The following is a 16,469-nucleotide window of genomic DNA, read 5'->3' as shown; positions in this document are numbered from 1 at the left end:
CCAGACACAGTTAGAAAAAACACTTCAGCTGGCCTCAGGAGCACACCTACATAGCAAAGTCAAATTTTAACAGAAACTTGGTAAAATTTTACGTACCCTCGTCACCGACAAAAATGAGGGCTCCGGCAGAGAAGTGACCTGAGCGGTGAGCCCTGGGGCCCCTCCTCAGCACCGGCTGTGGCCGCGCGGCCCCCGTGGCACACTCACCCCTGGCCTCCTCGCCGCTGTCCTCGTCCTCTTCACTCTCCCCGCCGCCCTCGGCGCCCTTGGCCTCGTCGCTGTCCTCCTCCGAGTCCGTCTCCTCCAGCCACTCCTGAGATTCTTTAAGCAAAAGCAAAAACCAGTGTCAACACGACCAGGGCACCGGGGAAACTGCAGGCGAGCCGCGGCCGCCCCCAGGAGCCCACCTTCTGCCTGGACACGCGGATGTGCGTGCGGGGGCCCCGACCCCAGCACGTCTGGAGCTCACGGCAAACATCACATCCCCACGTGTCGAGGCAGAGACAGGCAGAGTGAGAATCTGCGCTCCAAGACAGCAGTCGTCTCGCACAGCCGCTCAGGGCCTCTGCCCAGACGTGTGGATTGTAAGGGATTTCAGCCTCAGACCCAAGGACTGCGCAGTGACCGAGTCCAGCGCAGCCTGTGGTGCAACACGGCAGCGGAGACGGGTGGGCCGCTAGTCTGCTCCTGGGCACACACGCGCACCGCGGGGAAAACATGCATCCAGTCCGCTTTGCCGGTGCAGGTCCGAGGCTTACGAGTGGTGTCGGGGTGAGCCCGCTCCCTCCCTCAGGCCCCCTGCAGGGATGGCCGTGCACAGACATGCGCCTGGGCAACAGGGCCCTCCCCCCGGGACTGAGGGCACGGGGGCGAGAGGGGGCAGAGGCGTGCAGCACTCTCTGTGGGTGCAGGGCAGACAAGTTGGGGGGCTCCCGAGGCAACTCCAGAGGTGCTACCCCCTCACCTGGATCCATCTCCACCAAGACGGTCCACTCCTCCATCTTGTGAAGGTCGAGGCAGTACAAGTCGCTGAGGGTGACCTGGCGGTCGCCAGCCTCAAACATGCCCCCATAGAGGTAGAGGCGCCCATGCTTCACGGCCAGCATGGCGCTGGAGCGGGGGCTAGGCTCCACTGCAGGGACCCCCGCCTCGTTGGTGCCATCGTCGCTGTCATCGGACTCGGCCTGTCCCGCCGGGCCCAGGGCAGCGAGCCCCTGCTGGATGGTGACCACGGTCCCGTCCTCTGCCACCAGCTCTCTGACCACCTGCAGGGGCTCCTGGGCCCCAGTCCCCTTCAGTTCCTGCTTGTTGGCACCCCTGGGCTCCCCTTTTTTGCCCCGCCTGCGCCTCCTCTTCTCCACCTTGGGCCCCTGTTGATAAAGAGCAAAGGCACCGCGACTCAGGACGGGGGTCAGCGAGCACCCGACAGCCAGAGGACCCCCGTCCACTTGCTGCCCCTCCCCAGGGAGCACACCACCCCTGCCTGGTGTGACCTCTGAGGGGAACAGGCGGCAGATACCAGCCCTTACATGCTGCCCGACTCCCCTCAGAGGCGCCAAGGCACTTCAACCGGAACCAGCCTTTGCCACACAGTGGACCATCCGCCCTCCTTTGGCCACAGGGCCCTGCTTCTGAGGCCCCTGACCTGATGAAGCCCCCAGGGATGTCATTCCCGGGACAGCAGCCACTGTGCCGCGTCTCTCAGGCTGCTGCCGGCAGGAGGGGCAGAAGCGACCCGGTCCCTGCTTACGGTGACAGTAAAGATGGTGGCAGCTCCACAGAGCCTCACAGACAGAGGGACCAGGGAGGCCCTGGGCATCACTGATGGAGGTGACAGCCGGGCAGGCCCTGCGCTGGCTGCAGGTCTGGGGCCCAGGCTACCTTCAGCTGCCCCGCGAACCAGCGGTTCCTGACGGGGTCGTAGAAGTGCAGGTCGCTGAGGAAGTGGCCCTCCAGGCTCTCGTCCTCCTCGTCGTCACACACCCCCCCAAACAGCAACGTCTGATGGTTCGGGGCCACAGCCACCGAGAAGCCGGACCTTGGGGTGGGCTTGGCTCCGGAAGGGTTGACCCGAGTCCAGGCCCATCTGCCTGATGAGGAGAGGAAATAGGGATGGGGGGCCTGCAGAATGCCATGGCCGTCATTCTGTGCCTGCGGGTCCGGCACACCCTGGAGGCCATGCCTCCTCCTTGAGGGTCAGTCTGCACTGAGGTAGGAAACCTGTCCACACACCCTCCCAACACTTGCCCAGGGGCGCCGTGCGGCTGTGATGTGAAGGGTGAGGGAGAGGTGGGCGCACCAGCTCCGGGGGATCCCGTATACTGTGCCCTCGGGCGGGGCCCTCCGACCTCAGACACCCCCAGAACCTCCTGTGGGCCACGCACTGTGGTCCTTCCTTCTAGGCGGGCGCCGTGTTTACGCAGCAACCCTCAAGATGTGGCCTGGCACAAAACATGTGGGAGTCTTCCCAACATGTCCAGAAAAGGGAACTGGGATGTTTTTTCTTTAATGAACATTTAAAAGAAGCGAGAGAAGCAGCCAACAGCAAGCCTCCCCTGGAGGCGCAGCCCTAGCGGCATGACTTGTGGGCCACAAGGTCACTCACAACAACCAGCATCTCAACGTTTAAAAAGAAGAGGAGAAGCACCAGCGTGCCCTGCACGTGGCTGCGGGAGTCGCTTTCCCGGCTGTGCCGGATGCGTCTCAGGACACGCCATGTACTTTTCACTGGGGGCCAAGGGCCTGACGGCCAGACGCGGGGGCTGAACACAAGGGCTGGGGTCCCACTGCCTAGAACACAGTCCACTTTCAAGTTCAAGTGCACTGACATGTAAAAGGGGCTCTAAACCTTGGCTCCCACGTCCCCGTCAGTCACCGCAATCCGGCGTGGTTGGGACCTGAGAAACGCCTTGTATGTGACGTTTCTGCAGCCTCTGCTTGAAGAACGTCACAGCAGGAAAGAGGAAACGTTCCTGCCCAGCAGGCCTCTTGTCTTACGGAGACGGGTCTCACAGGGGCCAAGGGGCAGCCAGGACCAGACGGGCCCCATCCGCTCAGGCCCCTCTCCCATCACGTGCACCATGCAAACTAATCACCTCCCGACTTCTGAGCTTGAAAAATGAGCACTGGGAAGCCACCCTGTTGTCCATCAACAGAGGAACGGATATAGAAGATGTGTGTGTGTACACACACACACACACACACACACACTGGAATATCACTCAGCCATGAAAAAGAATGAAACAATGCCATTTGCAGCAACCTGGAGGGACCTAGAGACGATCGTACTAAGTGAAGTCAGACAGAGACAGACACCATCTGACACCACTTATATGTGGGATCTAAAAAGACGATACAAATGAACTTATTCACAGGAGAAACAGACTCACAGACAAAGAAAACAAACTTATGCTTACCAAAGTGGAAAAGCAGGGAGGGATAAATTAGGAGTATGGGATTAAGAGGTACACACTACTATATATAAAATAATTAACAAAAGACCTTCTCTATAGTACAGGAAACTCTACTCAATATTTTATAATAACCTACAAGGGAAAAGAATCTGAAAAACAACATATACACGTATGTATGACTGAATCATTTTGCTGTACACCTAAAACTAACACAACATTGTACATCAACTATACTTCAAATAAAAAACCAAACGAACAGTGGGCATTTCAACCCCACAAGATGCCGTCCAAAAGTCTACGTCCTAGCATTAAGCAAGAACAAATGAGAGATGACACAGATGCCGTGGCCCCGCCCCCAAGAAGGGAGCTGTGGATGGACTGACATCACCTGTGTTTCTAACTCAGTGCGTCCTCAACGCCCCAGAGAGGACACGGGGGCTGTTCCTGGAGTGCCCCACCAGCCCTGTGACCCTCTGCCCGCTTCCCCCAGCGACACACTGACCACCCGCGTGGTCTGTCACCTGCACGGCGCATGTACCTTCTCTTCCCTCCTCAGCCTTCAGCAGGAACATGTCGGAGTGCTGGGTACCTCTGTCCACATCTTTCCTGACTCTCTGCAAAAGGAAAAGGGAGCCGTGACAAATACCACGTGCTGTGCCAAGCCACGCAAGGCCCCCCAAGCTTGTGGTCCCGTCTTCCATGGAGGTGACTCGCTAGCCTTCAGACCAGCCTCAAAATCTGAAACACAACAGGTTCCATCCAGACCGCCTCTGAACGGACAGAATACATGACCACGGGCTGGGGACACCCCAGAGCTCTCCTCTCAGAGCTTCCTGTGGCTCCGAGCCGAGCCCTGCTCTGGATGGGCGGGGTCGCCGCAGGGACCCTCCTATCATTACACAGCCACCCTCCATCTCCAACCCCTGTGCCCTCAATTCCCATCGCCTTCCCAGGAATGGGATTCGAGCTTCGGTGCGAGGATCAAACGCTCTGTGCAGAAGCCGGCACAGCCACTTAAAGAGCTTTCCTGAGCTGCAGACAGCACAGCTCACCTCCACCGGGTCTGCTGCTTCAAACCAGGCTTACGACGCTGGGCGGACCACACACTTCACTCTCCCGAGCGGCACCCCAGCCCTCACGCTGCAGTGAGACTGCATAGTCCTCTTTTCCAGCAGGCTAGCAGGGCAAGCGGCTGCCACTCCCATGCCCACCCTCCCAGGCCAAAAGCCCAGCACTCTCAGGAACTAAATCCACACGAGGGGCTTCCCTGGTGGTACAGTGGTTAAGAATCCGCCTGCCAATCCAGGGGACACGGGTTCGAGCCCTGGTCTGGGAAAATCCCACATGTCGCGGAGCAGCTAAGCGCATGCGCCACAACTACTAAGCCTGCGCTCTAGAGCTCACGTGCTGCAACTGCTGAGTCTGCATGCCACAACTACTGAAGCCCACGCACCTAGAGCCTGTGCTCCACAACAAGAGAAGCCACCACAATGAGATGCCCACGCACCGCAACAAAGAGTAGCCCCCGCTCACCGCAACCAGAGAAAACCCACATGCAGCAACGAAGACCCAACACAGCCAAAAATAAATAAAATAAATTAAAAAAAATAAATCCACACGAGGCCTTGCCCACTGGCCGCACACTGCAGTAATTCAGTGCCGTCTGCTTGTGTCGCAAACTTGATCACAGCCGGGCTCCAGCCCTTCCCTCTCAGCCCCTTGCCCTCCTGCACCTGCGGGCATCCACGGCACTGCTCTGCCGACAGCAACCTTCCTTCCTTAGAACCAACGAGCTGAGGGGAACTTTCATGCTGTCACATTTCAATACACCCCCCGAGGCCTGTACGCCAGAGCCCTCCCTGAGAACGCCGCTCTGCCCGCCCGGGGCCACGGCTTCCACACAGTGGCCGGCGTGGCAGAGCCCGGGGCTGGGGAGGCAAGGAGGCTGCTCCCCATGAAGCATGTAACTCCCACTCCACCTCCCCTTCCTGACAGGGGTGATGAGAGGCCCGTGCGCTAGTCCCTCACCCAGTGGCCTGCGCTGTCCTTCCAGTAACGCGAATCACACTGGCCGGACACTCACTCTCCTCACTGGACTAGAGGAGGACGCAGAATGTGCGTGAAGCTCTGGAGCTGTCAAACTTCCCCCAGGGCGTGCAAGGCTCTGCACGGGGTCTCAGCTCGTCCCCAAGGGGAAGTGGACGTTAACGCCACAGAGCGCTGACTTGGGCGTGCACCTGACAGAGCATTCCTTCCGCTGCTCGCAAACCTCTGTCTCGTACAGTATTAATGGAGCCCAAAGACATCTGAGAGAGACGTGTACCACGCAGCTCCTGTGGAGGGCGTTCCCGCCCAGAAGAACCCCAGTGCCACACCCACGCCTTTATCACCAACTCTGGTAAATCCCCCGTGAGTGCCGACAGAGCAGCTTCTCACTGCCATCCAATGCCGAAGGCCTGGCGTGAGTGGTTCCTGAATCAAAGGGACTCGGATCATCCCCCAGCTGTCCGTGTGGCTGCAGAAAAGCCGCATTTGGGAGTCAGGCGCTGCTTTGACTGAAGTGGCATCAGCTTGACGAGGGCCTGCTGTTCGTCACCCGGTTTTGCTGAGGAGCACCTACTGCGATAAAGCATCAGTTCTGGGCACTGCACACAGCTTCTGGCGACAGCCGCCTGTTGCGCAGGGCCCTCCCAGCTGTCACGCGTCTAGCCACACCCCAGGCAGGTCACAACCACAAATCCCAAGTCAGTTTTCCTTTCCAGAACAAGGGCTGGCCGCTGGCTGAGTGGGGGTGTGGCAGGGTGGAAGGAGGTGGCCGGGGCACCTCCCTGCCACAGCCATCATTTACGCTGCATGTTTCGGGGGCGTGTGGATAAGAACGCAACGTAACTGTAAAGAACCTTAGTATGTTCACACAGGAGCAGATCAACACCACCTCTGTCCACTTCTCATTCAACAGAAAGGACTGTTCATATTAATCCAATGAACTATTATTTGAAGTTTTCATCGCTGGTGAAACTGAAAAGGCAGCAGACAGAAGTCACTCTGCATCCCACACACACGTCTTACCTGCTTCGAGTAGCCCCCGTAGATGACGATGCTGCCCTGGGCGGTGACGGTCATCTGGCAGCCTGACCTGGGTGTGGGCCCAGTCCCGGACGGGGACAGCCTGCTCCACGTGAAAGCGTCCAGGTTGAAGGCATACAGGTCATTGTAATAGATGTAATCTCTGTTATAATATAGGAACACAAACAAAAAGGCGGTGACATGAAAACGTGAACTTGATCTAAAATAAAGGTACGTTTGCTACCGTATGTACTAAGTTATTGGTTTAATTAAAGTTTAAATTCATAGGAAAGGACAGCAAGCCTATGTGGGTTTGCACCTGAAGCCAGAAATAACGCTGGCCCAGAGAAGCACTATAACATGCCTGGATCCGAAAGTCTTTTCCTTCTGAAAGTTACGTGATACATCCTTACACAGCTTATACAATCACAGTCTTGCAAAACAACTACATTAGTTTTCTGTATGTGTAACTTTAAGCGGGACAATGAACTATGTACCAATACCCTGCATCCTCATAAGGGAGATATTACAGCTTGGCAAGGGCTGTGGAGACCCCGGGCTGGGCAGAGATGGGGCAAAGCGTTCCTGGAACTGAGAGAGAACTCCTGGAGCCCACAAGCCCGAGCCAAAGCCCAGAGGCCATGGCTGAGGCATCCAAGAGGCACAGCGACCTTGCCCTGCTCAATGCTCCTGGGGCTTCAGTGGCAAAGGACTCAAAACACACATGGGGCCTTGAGGAGGGAGCACGTGTGTGAGGAAAGCATCGGTTCTGCCAGAGACACAGAGGCAACCGTGTGTCCTGACGGGAATTTCACAGGTGGCCACGAGCAAAGCCAAGGGGCCTCGGGTCAGAATTACACGGAAGAAATGAGAGATGCTCCCCAGCTACTCCACACGGAGAGCTGGGCCCGATGTTCGCAGGAAGAAAGCATGGATGCACGGAAGGACCGAGCAGCCCCACCGGTCAGACATGATTCCTGACTCTCCTGCTGCACTCAGATCACCCACGTCTGGCGCCCTGCAGCCAATGTGCAGGTCACTGAGCTCCCCGGAATGCTGTCCAAAGCAGGGCACTGGGAACAGGATGAGCCACGTGACCTCTCCACCAAACACATCCTTCCGTGGGAGGAGGGCTTTTAAGTAGATGAACTGAGGAACCAGGGGCACAGTTTTTAAAAGACTTCACCACATTCCACAGTTTTCTCAGATTTCACGTTGCAAATTTCCAGGAAAAAAAATATTCTATTCTGCACGTAGGGTAAACAACAACTGTCACTGGGTTTGAAAGGTCAAACTGTACTTTGTTTAATATGGATGGTGACCACAGATATCTGTTTGAGGAACTTCAACTTTTCTATATGTTTGAAATACTTCATAAAAAATCATTTTAAACAAGGTAACAGATAATAGCTTTTGAAAAACGTTCTGAGTTTGAAATGGTTCCAAGTTACAACCACTGTAAAACCTGACTCATTTTGTAACCTGTGAGTTTCAGGAGAAGGGCCTGTGTAGACCCCACTCACTGTCCCGCACACAACAGGTGCTGCATTAACACACTGGCGTCTCATGAACCCCCGTGTCTGCAATGGCAAACAATTATTTGCTTTGTTCAGGGTTTTAAATGTAAACAACAATCCTTTAAATAAGAATTTTAAAAAACAGAGCAGGCTCTCTTCTCCAAAATGGCAAGAAACCAAACACGTGCAGGTCAGGAAACGGACCACGGGCAGGAGATGGACCAGGACAGGGCAGGGAGCCGGGGTGGAGGCAGGAGACGGACCAGGGGTAGGAGATTAACCAGGACAGAAAACCAGGGTGTAGGCAAGAGACAAACCAGGAGCAGGAGACGTTACCAGGGGCAGGGAGCCGAGGGGTGCAGCACGACAGGATATGGGAGTAACTGAACATCTGCAATCTTTGGTCGAGGACAAGTTCTACTACTTAACAGTTATCTTGGTTTCCTCATCTTTAACTTGAGATAATATAACCTACTCTCCCTATAGCTTGGTTTTTAAGTGAATTCTGTAAAAACCACTTGGTGAACTTTGTGACGAGACATAAAATTTAAGCACTATTATACCCAGATTACGCCTTTAAGATACACAATCATTCCTTGTTTTATGTGAATTCAACTTTAAAAATCTCCTCCCAAAGCACTTAAGAATTATACCCTGAGAGACCTTCAAGATGGCAGAAGAGTAAGACGCGGAGATCACCTTCCTCCCCACAGATACACCAGAAATACATCTACACGCAGAACAACTCCTACAGAACACCTACTGAACGCTGGCAGAAGACCTCAGACCTCCCAAAAGGCAAGAAGCTCCCCACGTACCTGGGTAGGGCAAAAGAAAAAAGAAAAAACAGAGACAGAAGAATAGGAACGGGACCTGCACCAGTGGGAGGGAGCTGTGAAGGAGGAAAGCTTTCCACACACTAGAAGCCCCTTCACTGGCGGAGACGGGGGTGGGGGGGGATGGCGGGGGGGAAGCTTCAGAGCCACGGAGGAGAGCGCAGCAACAAGGGTGCGGAGGGCAAAGCGGAGAGATGCCTGCACAGAGGATCGATGCCGACCAGCACTCACCAGCCCGAGAGGCTTGTGCTCACCCGCCGGGGCGGGCGGGGGCTGGGGGCTGAGGCTCGGGCTTCGGAGGTCAGATTCCAGGGAGAGGACGGGGGTTGGCGGCGTGAACACAGCCTGAAGGGGGCTAGTGTGCCACAGCTAGCCAGGACGGAGTCCGGGAAAAAGTCTGGAACTGCCTAGGAGGCAAGAGACCATTGTTTCAAGGTGCACGAAGAGAGGGGATTCAGAGCGCCGCCTACATGAGCTCCAGAGACGGGCGCGAGCTGCGGCTATCAGCGCGGACCCCAGAGACGGGCAGGAGACGCTAAGGCTGCTGCTGCCGCCACCAAGAAGCCTGTGTGCGAGCACAGGTCACTCTCCACACCCCACTTCCGGGGAGCCTGCGCAGCCCGCCACTGCCAGGGTCCCGGGATACAGGGACAACTTTCCCGGGAGAACGCACGGCGCGCCTCAGGCTGGTGCAACGTCACACCGGCCTCTGCCACCGCAGGCTCGCCCCGCACTCCGTGCCCCTCCCTACCCCTCCCTCCCCCCGGCCTGAGTGAGCCAGAGCCCCCGAATCAGCGGCTCCTTTAACCCCGTCCTGTCTGAGTGAAGAACAGACGCCCTCCGGCGACCTACACGCAGAGGCGGGGCCACATCCAAAGCTGAGCCCCTGGGAGCTGTGAGAACAAAGACGAGAAAGGGAAATCTCTCCCAGCAGCCTCAGGAGCAGCGGATTAAAGCTCCACAATCAACCTGATGTACCTGCATCTGTGGAATACCTGAATAGACAACAAATCATCCCAAATTGAGGAGGTGGACTTTGGGAGCAACGATATATATTTTTTTTCCCTTTCTGTCTTTTAGTGAGTGTGTATGTGCATGCTTCTGTGTGTGATTTTCTCTGTATAGCTTTGCTTTTACCATTTATCCTAGGGTTTTGTCTGTCAGGGGTTTTTTTGGTTTGTTTAGTATAGATTTTAGTGCTTGTTATCGGTGGATTTGTTTTTTGGTTCGGTTGCCCTCTTCTTTCTTTTTTTAAATTACTTTTTAATTTTAAATAATTATTTTTTTATTTTAATAACTTTATTTTATTTTTCTTTCTTTCCTCCTTTTTTTCTCCCTTTTATTCTGAGCCATGTGGATGATAGGGTCTTGGTGCTGCAGCCGGGTGTCAGGGTTGTACCTCTGAGGTGGGAGAGCCTAGGTCAGGACATTGGTCCACCAGAGACCTCCCAACTCCACGTAATATCAAACAGCGAAAATCTCCCAGAGATCTCCATCTCAACGCTAAGACCCAGCTCCACTCAACAACCAGCAAGCTACAGTGCGGGACACCCTATGCCAAACAACTAGCAAGACAGGAACACAACCCCACCCATTAGCAGAGAGGCTGCCTAAAATCATAAGGTCACAGACACCCCAAGACACACAACCAGACGCAGACCTGCCCGAGAGAAAGACAAGGTCCAGCCTCATCCAGCAGAACACAGGCACTAGTCCCCTCCACCAGGAAGCCTACACAACTCACTGAACCAACCTTAGCCACTAGGGGCAGACAGCAAAAACAACAGGAACTACAAACCTGCAGCCTGCGAAAAGGAGACCCCAAACACAGTAAGTGAAGCAAAATGAGAAGACAGAGAAACACACAGCAGATGAAGGAGCAAGGTAAAAACCCACCAGACCTAACAAATGAAGAGGAAATTGGCAGTCTACCTGAAAAAGAATTCAGAGTAACGACAGTAAAGATGATCCAAACTCTTGGAAATAGAATGGAGAAAATACAATAAACGTTTAACAAGGAACCAGAAGATCTAAAGAGCAAGCAAACAATGAAGAACACGATAAATGAAATTAAAAATTCTCTAGAAGGAATCAATAGCAGAATAACTGAGGCAGAAGAACGGATAAGTGACCTGCAAGATAAAATAGTGGAAATAACTGCTGCAGAGCAGAATGAAAAGAATTGAGGACAGAGGCTTCCCTGGTGGCACAGTGGTTAAGAATCTGCCTGCCAGTGCGGGAGACATGGGTTCAAGCCCTGGTCTGGGAAGATCCCACATGCCGCGGAGCAACTAAGCCCATGCACCACAACTACTGAGATTGCACCCTAGAGCCACCGAGCCACAACTACTGAGCCCGTGCACCACAAGTGCTGAAGGCCGTGCACCTAGAGCCCATGCTCCCAACAAGAGAAGCCACCACAATGAGAAGCCTGCACACTGCAACAAAGAGTAGCCCCCGCTTGCAACAACTAGAGAAAGCCCATGCGCAGCAACGAGGACCCAACGCAGCCAAAAATAAAAAAAATAAAATAAATTTATATAAAAAAAAAGAATTGAGGACAGTCTCAGAGACCTCTGGAACAACATTAAACGCACCAACGCACCAACATTCGAATAACCCCACCAACATTAGGGGGTCTCAAAAGCAGAGGAGAAAAAGAAAGGGACTGAGAAAATATCTGAAGAGATTATAGCTGAAAACTTCCCTAATATGGGAAAGGAAATAGTTAATCAAGTCCAGGAAGCACAGAGAGTCCCATAGAGGATAAATCCAAGGAGAAAAACACCAAGGCACATATTAATCAAACTATCAAAAATTAAATACAAAGAAAAAATATTAAAAGCAGCAAGGGAAAAACAACAAATAACATGCAAGGGAATCCCCATAAGGTTAACAGCTGATCTTTCAGCAGAAACTCTATAAGCCAGAAGAGAATGGCAGGACATATTTAAAGTGATGAAAGGGAAAAACCTACAACCAAGATTACTCTACCCAGCAAGGATCTCACTCAGATTTGACAGAGAAATTAAAACCTTTACAGACAAGCAAAAGCTAAGAGAATTCAGCACCACCAAACCAACTTTACAACAAATGCTAAAGGAACTTGTCTAGGCAGGAAACACAAGAGAAGGTAGAGACCTACAATAACAAACCCAAAACAACTAAGAAAATGGTAATAGGAACATACATATTGATAATTACCTTAAATATAAATGCATTAAATACTCCAACCAAAAGACACAGACTGGCTGAATGGATACAAAAACAAGACCCATATATATGCTGTCTATAAGAGACCCACTTCAGACCTAGGGACACATACAGACTGAAAGTGAGGGGATGGAAAAAGATATTCCATGCAAATGGAAATCAAAAGAAAGCTGGAGTACCAATACTCATATCAGACAAAATAGACTTTAAAATAAAGTCCAGGGCTACCCTGGTGGCGCAGTGGTTGAGAGTCCGCCTGCCGATGCAGGGGACACGGGTTCGTGCCCCGGTCCGGGAAGATCCCACATGCCGCGGAGCGGCTGGGCCCGTGAGCCATGGCCGCTGAGCCTGCGCGTCCGGAGCCTGTGCTCCACAACAGGAGGGGCCACAGCAGTGAGAGGCCCGCATACCGAAAAAAAAAAAAAAAAACAAAAAAAATAAAATAAAGTCTATTTTATTTTAGATGTTACATAATGATCAAGGGATCAATCCAAGAAGAAGATATAACAACTGTAAACATTTATGCACCCATCATAGGAGCACCTCAATACATAAGGGAAATGCTAATAGCCATAAAAGCGGAAAGCGACAGTAACACAATCACAGTAGGGGACTTTAACACCCCACTTTCACCAATAGATCATCCAAAATGAAAATAAATAAGGAAACACAAGCTTTAAATGATACATTAAACAAGACGGACTTAATTGATATTTATAGGACATTCCATCCAAAAACAACAGAATACACTTTCTTCTCAAGTGCTCATGGAACATTCTCTAAGACAGATCATATCCTGGGTCACAAATCAAGCCTTGATAAATTTAAGAAAACTGAAATCGTATCAAGTATCTTTTCCAATGACAACACTATGAGACTAGATATCAATTACAGGAAAAAATCTGTAAAAAAATACAAACACATGGAGGCTAAACAATACACTACTTAATAACCAAGAGATCACTGAGGAAATCAAAAAATACCTAGAAACAAATGACAATGAAAACACGACGACCCAAAACCTATGGGATGCAGCAAAAGTAGTTCTAAGAGGGAAGTTTATAGCAATACAATGCTACCTTAAGAAACAAGAAACATCTCAAATAAACAACCCAACCTTACACCTAAAGCAATTAGAGAAAGAAGAACAAAGAAACCCCAAAGATAGCAGAAGGAAAAAAATCATAAAGATCAGATCAGAGATAAATGAAAAAGAAATGAAGGAAACAATAGCAAAGATCAATAAAACTAAAAGCTGGCTCTTTGAGAAGATAAACAAAATTGATAAACCACTAGCCAGACTCAGCAAGAAAAAAAGGGAGAAGACTCAAATCAATAGAATTAGAAATGAAAAAGGAGAAGTAACAACTGACACTGCAGAAATACAAAGGATCATGAGAGATTACTACAAGCAGCTCTATGCCAATAAAATGGACAACCTGGAAGAAATGGACAAATTCTTAGAAAAGCACAACCTTCCGAGACTAAACCAGGAAGAAATAGAAAATATAAACAGACCAACGCCAAGCAGTGATATTGAAACTGTGATTAAAAACCTTCCAACAAACAAAAGCCCAGGACCAGATGGATTACAGCCGAATTCTATCAAACATTTAGAGAAGAGCAACACCTATCCTTCTCAAACTCTTCCAAAATATAGCAGAGGGAGGAACACTCCCAAACTCATTCTACGAGGCCACCATCACCCTGATACCAAAACCAGACAAAGATGTCACAAAGAAAGAAAACTACAGGCCAATATCACTGATGAACATAGGTGCAAAAATCCTCAACAAAATACCAGCAAACAGAATCCAACAGCACATTAAAAGGACCATACACCATGATCAAGTGGGGTTAATTCCAGGAATGCAAGGATTCTTCAATATTCACAAATCAATCAATGTGATACACCATATTAACAAATTGAAGGATAAAAACCACACGATCATCTCAATAGATGCTGAAAAGGCTTTTGAAAAAATTCAACACCCATTTATGATAAAAACCCTCCAAAAAGTAGGCATAGAGGGAACTTATCTCAACATAATAAAGGCCATATATGACAAACTCACAGCCAACATCGTTCTCAATGTGAAAAACTGAAACCATTTCCACTAAGATCAGGAACAAAACAAGGTTGCCCACTCTCACCACTATTATTCAACATTGTTTTGGAAGTTTTAGCCACAGCAATCAGAGAAGAAAAAGAAATAAAAGGAATCCAAATCAGAAAAGAAGTAAAGCTGTCACTGTTTGCAGATAACATGATACTATAAATAGAGAATCCTAAAGACTCTACCAGAAAACTAGTAGAGCTCATCAATGAATTTGGTAAAGTAGCAGGAGACAAAGTTAATGCACAGAAATCTCTTGCATTCCTATACACTAATTTTGAAAAATCTGAAAGAGAAATTAAGGAAACACTCCCATTTACCACTGCAACAAAGAGAATAAAAGACCTAGGAATAAACGTACCTAAGGAGACAAAAGACCTGTATGCAGAAAACTATAAGACACTGATGAAAGAAATTAAAGATGATACAAACAGATGGAGAGATATACCGTGTTCTTGGATTGGAAGAATCAACATTGTGAAAATGACTATACTACCTAAAACAATCTACAGATTCAGTGCAATCCCTATCAAACTACCACTAGCATTTTTCACAGAACTAGAACAAAAAATTTCACAATTTGTATGGAAACACAAAAGACCCCGAATAGCCAAAGCAATCTTGAGAAAGAAAAACAGACCTGGAGGAACCAGGCTCCCTGACTCTGGACTATACTACAAAGCTACAGTAATCAAGACAGTCCGGTACTGGCACAAAACCAGAAATATACATCAACAGAAAGCCCAGAGATCAACCCACACACATATGGTCACCTTATTTTTGATAAAGGAGGCAAGAATATACAATGGAGAAAAGACAGTCTTTAAGTGGTGCTGGGAAAACTGGACAGCTACATGTAAAAGAATGAATATTAGAACACTCCCTAATAACATACACAAAAATAAGCTCAAAATGGATTAGAGACCTAAATGTAAGGCCAGAAACTATCAAACTCTTAGAGGAAAACACAGGCAGAACACTCTATGACGTAAATCACAGCAAGATCCTTTCTGACCCACCTCCTAGAGAAATGGAAATAAAAACAAAAATAAACAAATGGGACCTAATGAAACTTAAAAGCTTTTGCACAGCAAAGGAAACCATAAACAAGACGAAAAGACAACCCTCAGAATGGGAGAAAATATTTGCAAATGAAGCAACTGACAAAGGATTCATCTCCAAAATTTACCAGCAGCTCATGTAGCTCAATATCAAAAAAATCACCCAATCCAAAAATGGGCAGAAGACCTAAATAGACATTTCTCCAAAGAAGATATACAGACTGCCAACAAACACATGAAAGAATGCTCAACATCATTAATCATTAGAGAAATGCAAATCAAAACTACAAATGAGGTATCACCTCACACCAGTCAGAATGGCCATCATCAAAAAATCTACAAACAATAAATGCTGGAGAGGGTGTGGAGAAGAGGGAACCCTTTTGCACTGTTGGTGGGAATGTAAATTGATACAGCCACTATGGAGAACAGTATGGAGGTTCCTTAAAAAACTAAAAAGAGAATTACGATATGACCCAGCAATCCCAGTACTGGGCATATACCCTGAGAAAACCATAATTCAAAAAGAGACATGTACCACAATGTTCACTGCAGCACTATTTACAATCACCAGGACATGCAAGCAACCTAAGTGTCCATCAACAGATGAAAGGATAAAGAAGATGTGGCACATATATACAATGGAATATTACTCAGCCATAAAAATAAACAAAACTGAGTTATCTGTAGTGAGGTGGATGTACCTAGAGTCTGTCACTCAGAGTGCAGTAAGTCAGAAAGAGAAAAACAAATACTGTATGCTAACACATATATATCGAACCTAAAAAAAAAAAAGTTATGAAGAACCTAGGGGCAGGACAGGAATAAAGATGCAGACATAGAGAATGGACTTGAGGACATGGGGGGGGGGGAAGGGTAAGCTGGAATGAAGTGAGAGAGTGGCATGGACGTATATACACTACCAAATGTAAAACAGATAGCTAGTGGGAATCAGTCGCATAGCACAGGGAGATCAGCTCGGTGCTTTGTGACCACCTAGAGGGGTGGGATAGGGAGGTTGGGAGGGAGACGCAAGAGGAAGGAGATATGGGGATATATGCATAGCTGATTCACTTTGTTATACAGCAGAAACTAACACACCATTGTAAAGCAATTAAACTCCAATAAAGATGTTAAAAAATAAAAAAGAATTAAAAGAAAAAAGAATTATATCCCCTTTTCTCAACTAATGAAAATATTTTTTGTTCGTGAAAAAAACCTGAAACCTTAACTGAGCCAGATTGAC

General features: G+C 49.4%; 1 protein-coding gene across 7 annotated transcripts in view; it reads right to left on the bottom strand.

Moving 5' to 3' along the window:
• Positions 1 to 16,469, bottom strand: part of KLHDC4 (kelch domain containing 4) — a 63,273-nt gene that overhangs the window by 8,447 nt on the left and 38,357 nt on the right. For all 7 annotated transcript variants that reach the window (XM_029242711.1, XM_029242701.1, XM_029242738.1 and 4 more), the window contains 5 exons: positions 6,483 to 6,642; positions 3,952 to 4,027; positions 1,882 to 2,090; positions 965 to 1,370; positions 208 to 321 (listed from right to left, as the gene is read on the bottom strand). In XM_029242711.1, the coding sequence (XP_029098544.1) occupies positions 208 to 321; positions 965 to 1,370; positions 1,882 to 2,090; positions 3,952 to 4,027; positions 6,483 to 6,642 (965 nt within the window). The remainder of the gene's footprint in view (positions 1 to 207; positions 322 to 964; positions 1,371 to 1,881; positions 2,091 to 3,951; positions 4,028 to 6,482; positions 6,643 to 16,469) is intronic.

This window comes from Monodon monoceros, unplaced genomic scaffold (genome assembly GCF_005190385.1).
Source record: "Monodon monoceros isolate NGI ecotype Baffin Bay Population unplaced genomic scaffold, NGI_Narwhal_1 Super_Scaffold_10, whole genome shotgun sequence".
Lineage (NCBI taxonomy): Eukaryota > Metazoa > Chordata > Mammalia > Artiodactyla > Monodontidae > Monodon > Monodon monoceros.
This window is presented reverse-complemented; position numbering and strand designations above follow the sequence as displayed.